General features: G+C 43.7%; 1 protein-coding gene across 1 annotated transcript in view; it reads right to left on the bottom strand.

Moving 5' to 3' along the window:
• Nucleotides 1-1,181: 1,181 nt before the first annotated feature.
• LOC125031565 (nascent polypeptide-associated complex subunit alpha, muscle-specific form-like) overlaps nt 1,182-5,000 on the bottom strand; it is a gene marked incomplete at its 3' end in the record, with an annotated part of 12,237 nt that continues 8,418 nt past the window's right edge. The window contains exons 3-4 of the mRNA XM_047622447.1: nt 3,921-4,100; nt 1,182-3,645 (exon numbers count right to left, since the gene is read on the bottom strand). Coding sequence (XP_047478403.1) covers nt 1,182-3,645; nt 3,921-4,100 — 2,644 coding nt within the window. The remainder of the gene's footprint in view (nt 3,646-3,920; nt 4,101-5,000) is intronic.

The following is a 5,000-nucleotide window of genomic DNA, read 5'->3' as shown; positions in this document are numbered from 1 at the left end:
AGCTGGCCTTCCTTCCATTTACACACTGCTTAGGCAGCGTCGACTGAGATGGCTGGGTCATGTCCACAGAATGGATGATGGCAGAATCCCTAAAGACTTGTTCTATGGAGAGCTTGTGGAAGGGGAGAGAGTCAGAGGGCGCCCCCTACTCAGGTATAGAGATGTCTGCAAGAGGGATATGAAAGCCCTGGACATTGACGTGGCATCTTGGGAGACAATTGCCGCTAACAGGGATGCTTGGAAGCTAACCCTGAAACGTCAGCTTCCTAAAGGGGAAAGTAGATGGAAGGCATATGTCGCTGAAAAACGTGCAAGAAGAAAGGCAAAAGCAGGCGAGCATCTTCAACTACCTTCCGCCTTCATTTGTTCAAACTGCGGCAGAGATTGCAAGGCTCGCATTGGCCTTCTCAGCCACAGCAAGAAATGTTCCCACTAAGCTTGTTCTTTCTGTTAATTCTATGCTGCTTCTACATATGTTATATCTATGCAAACATTGTTTTATCTTTATTTTATAAATTTGTACGCCGCGCACTCTGCGTACTGCCATGTGAGGAAAAATGTTTATTTTCTTTATATTTTTGTTTTAACTATGTCGAGCGCTACCCATAGTCAGACATGACTTCAGGGGGCCTACTACTACTACTATATATATATATATATATATATATATATATATATATATATATATATATATATATATGATAACCTATAGTACACACACACACATGTGAGTGAGGGATAGGTGTGTGCGTGTGTGTGTATGTGTATGTGTGTGTGAGTGTGCGTGTATATGTACATATACTTACGCATATATTGTTTCTAACCCCACACACACACATACACGGAAAATAAAGTGACGTTTCGGATCAGCATTTCCATTTCATTGATCATCAAGTTATCACTCACTGAGACACAGCTTAGTAAAACCTACATGATCTGCAAAAATCAAAGGCCAGTTTTTTTCGTGTAGGAGGAGGTAGCTAGGACAAAATTGGCTCTCTTGTCTTTGAAAAGTGCAGAAGAAAAGATAATGAAATGCTTGAAAACAAGGTAGCGAGAGAGAGACAGAGAGAAAGAGAGAGAGAGAGAGAGAGAGAGAGAGAGAGAAGAGAGAGAGAGAGAGAAGAGAGAGACAGAGAGAGAGAAGGAGAAGAAGGAGAAGAAGGAGAAGAAGGAGAAGAAGGAGAAGAAGGAGAAGAAGGAGAAGAAGGAGAAGAAGGAGAAGAAGGAGAAGAAGGAGAAGAAGGAGAAGAAGGAGAAGAAGGAGAAGAAGGAGAAGAAGGAGAAGAAGGAGAAGAAGGAGAAGAAGGAGAAGAAGGAGAAGAAGGAGAAGAAGGAGAAGAAGGAGAAGAAGGAGAAGAAGGAGAAGAAGGAGAAGAAGGAGAAGAAGGAGAAGAAGGAGAAGAAGGAGAAGAAGGAGAAGAAGGAGAAGAAGGAGAAGAAGGAGAAGAAGGAGAAGAAGGAGAAGAAGGAGAAGAAGGAGAAGAAGGAGAAGAAGGAGAAGAAGGAGAAGAAGGAGAAGAAGGAGAAGAAGGAGAAGAAGGAGAAGAAGGAGAAGAAGGAGAAGAAGGAGAAGAAGGAGAAGAAGGAGAAGAAGGAGAAGAAGGAGAAGAAGGAGAAGAAGGAGAAGAAGGAGAAGAAGGAGAAGAAGGAGAAGAAGGAGAAGAAGGAGAAGAAGGAGAAGAAGGAGAAGAAGGAGAAGAAGGAGAAGAAGGAGAAGAAGGAGAAGAAGGAGAAGAAGGAGAAGAAGGAGAAGAAGGAGAAGAAGGAGAAGAAGGAGAAGAAGGAGAAGAAGGAGAAGAAGGAGAAGAAGGAGAAGAAGGAGAAGAAGGAGAAGAAGGAGAAGAAGGAGAAGAAGGAGAAGAAGGAGAAGAAGGAGAAGAAGGAGAAGAAGGAGAAGAAGGAGAAGAAGGAGAAGAAGGAGAAGAAGGAGAAGAAGGAGAAGAAGGAGAAGAAGGAGAAGAAGGAGAAGAAGGAGAAGAAGGAGAAGAAGGAGAAGAAGGAGAAGAAGGAGAAGAAGGAGAAGAAGGAGAAGAAGGAGAAGAAGGAGAAGAAGGAGAAGAAGGAGAAGAAGGAGAAGAAGGAGAAGAAGGAGAAGAAGGAGAAGAAGGAGAAGAAGGAGAAGAAGGAGAAGAAGGAGAAGAAGGAGAAGAAGGAGAAGAAGGAGAAGAAGGAGAAGAAGGAGAAGAAGGAGAAGAAGGAGAAGAAGGAGAAGAAGGAGAAGAAGGAGAAGAAGGAGAAGAAGGAGAAGAAGGAGAAGAAGGAGAAGAAGGAGAAGAAGGAGAAGAAGGAGAAGAAGGAGAAGAAGGAGAAGAAGGAGAAGAAGGAGAAGAAGGAGAAGAAGGAGAAGAAGGAGAAGAAGGAGAAGAAGGAGAAGAAGGAGAAGAAGGAGAAGAAGGAGAAGAAGGAGAAGAAGGAGAAGAAGGAGAAGAAGGAGAAGAAGGAGAAGAAGGAGAAGAAGGAGAAGAAGGAGAAGAAGGAGAAGAAGGAGAAGAAGGAGAAGAAGGAGAAGAAGGAGAAGAAGGAGAAGAAGGAGAAGAAGGAGAAGAAGGAGAAGAAGGAGAAGAAGGAGAAGAAGGAGAAGAAGGAGAAGAAGGAGAAGAAGGAGAAGAAGGAGAAGAAGGAGAAGAAGGAGAAGAAGGAGAAGAAGGAGAAGAAGGAGAAGAAGGAGAAGAAGGAGAAGAAGGAGAAGAAGGAGAAGAAGGAGAAGAAGGAGAAGAAGGAGAAGAAGGAGAAGAAGGAGAAGAAGGAGAAGAAGGAGAAGAAGGAGAAGAAGGAGAAGAAGGAGAAGAAGGAGAAGAAGGAGAAGAAGGAGAAGAAGGAGAAGAAGGAGAAGAAGGAGAAGAAGGAGAAGAAGGAGAAGAAGGAGAAGAAGGAGAAGAAGGAGAAGAAGGAGAAGAAGGAGAAGAAGGAGAAGAAGGAGAAGAAGGAGAAGAAGGAGAAGAAGGAGAAGAAGGAGAAGAAGGAGAAGAAGGAGAAGAAGGAGAAGAAGGAGAAGAAGGAGAAGAAGGAGAAGAAGGAGAAGAAGGAGAAGAAGGAGAAGAAGGAGAAGAAGGAGAAGAAGGAGAAGAAGGAGAAGAAGGAGAAGAAGGAGAAGAAGGAGAAGAAGGAGAAGAAGGAGAAGAAGGAGAAGAAGGAGAAGAAGGAGAAGAAGGAGAAGAAGGAGAAGGAGGAGAAGAAGGAGAAGAAGGAGAAGACAACGAAGGGGAGGAGGGACCAAGAGGGGCGTAAAGAGCAGTGACGCTAAGAGATCCGTCGCGCCCGTGCTCGAGAGGGGGCGGTGACCGTGACTCTCCTGAGGGCGCTGAAGCAGCAACGGTGAAGGGGGTGGTGGAGGGAATGGTGGAGGCGGTGGTGAAGGGAATGGTGGAGGCGGTGGTGGAGGGAATGGTGGAATGAATGGTGGAAGAGGTGGTGGAGGGAATGGTGGAATGAATGGTGGAAGAGGTGGTGGAGGGAATGGTGGAGGGGGTGGTGGAGGGTATGGTGGAGGGAATGGTGGAGGGGGTGGTGGAGGAAATGGTGGAGGAGGTGGAGGAGGGGATGGTGGAGGCGGTGGTGGAAGGAATGGTGGAGGGTGTGGTGGAAAATGTGGTAGAGGTGGTGGTGGAGGGAATGGTGGAGGTGGTGGAGGGGGCGGTGGAGGAAATGGTGGAGGGGGTGGCGGAGAGATTGGTGGAGTTAGTAGTGTTGGGGAGATGAAGGGGCAAGCGGAGATGGTGGGGACGGTGACAGAAAAGGCGATGGGATTAGTGGAGTAGGGAATGTTGGAGGGGATGGTGGAGGTGATAGTGGTGGGATTGATGGAGGGGATGGTGGAGCTGGGTAGGACGGAGCTGATAGTGGAAGGGATAGTGGAATTCGCGGTGGAGAGGATGGTGGAGTTGGTGGTGGAGGGTATGGTGGAATGAGTAACCGACCCGAATATAGACGAGGAGGTTTTATTGAAAGTGGAAGAGGACATCGTCATGAAAGTGGAGGTGGAGGTGGAAGAAGACGTCGTGGCTGAGTGGAGAAGTGGAGGAGCCGCGGCCGTAGGATCTCCACCAAAGGGCGCCACTCTTCGTATTCGAGGATACGGGACAGCCGCCGCTCTGGGACTGGAAAGACGGGAGAGAGAGAATAAAAAGAAAAAAATGATAAAGAAAGGAATAGCGTAAAACGACGATAAAAAAGAAATAGCGTAAAACAATGATAAAGAAAAGGAATAGCGTAAAACGACGATAAAAAAGAAATAGCGTAAAACAATGATAAAGAAAAGGAATAGCGTAAAACGACGATAAAAAAGAAATAGCGTAAAACAATGATAAAGAAAAGGAATAGCGTAAAACGATGATAAAGAGAGGAATAGCGTAAAACAACGATAAAGAGAGAAATAGCGTAAAACAACGATAAAAAGAGGAAAAGTGAAAAATGATGGTAAAGAGAGGAATAGCGTAAAACAATGATAAAGAAAAGGAATAGCGTAAAACGATGATAAAGAGAGAAATAGCGTAAACAACGATAAAGAGAGGAAAAGTGAAAAATGATGGTAAAGAGAGGAATTAAAAACAACAACAAAAAAAAAGAAAAAAAAAGAAAAGGGAAATATTGAGAAAGGAAAGAAAGGGATAAAAGTTATGATAAAGAAAGGAAAGAAAGGGATAAAAGTTATGATAAAGAAAGGAATAGAATGAAGGTATGATAAAGGTAAGAATATAATAAAGAATTGATAATGAAAGGGATAGAATAAGGGTATGATAAAGAGATGAATAGGATGAAGGTATGATAAAAAAAAAAGGAAAACAGAATAACGTAAGAAAAAGACAGAATAAGAGAAAAGAGAAGATTGGGAGAAAGACAAACAGAGGAAAATTATCGGTGAGAGGGATGGGTTTTTGATAACGGGAGAGAGAGATAAAAAAAAGAACTGTAAAAGGTGTGATGGTAAAGTCAGCAGAAAGGGAAAAAATAGGATCATATATATATATATATATATATATATATATATATATATATAT

The sequence above is a fragment of the Penaeus chinensis genome, chromosome 13, assembly GCF_019202785.1.
Source record: "Penaeus chinensis breed Huanghai No. 1 chromosome 13, ASM1920278v2, whole genome shotgun sequence".
Classification (NCBI taxonomy): Eukaryota; Metazoa; Arthropoda; class Malacostraca; order Decapoda; family Penaeidae; genus Penaeus; species Penaeus chinensis.
The sequence above is the reverse complement of the archived record's forward strand: the minus strand, read 5'-3'. Positions and strand labels throughout refer to the sequence as shown.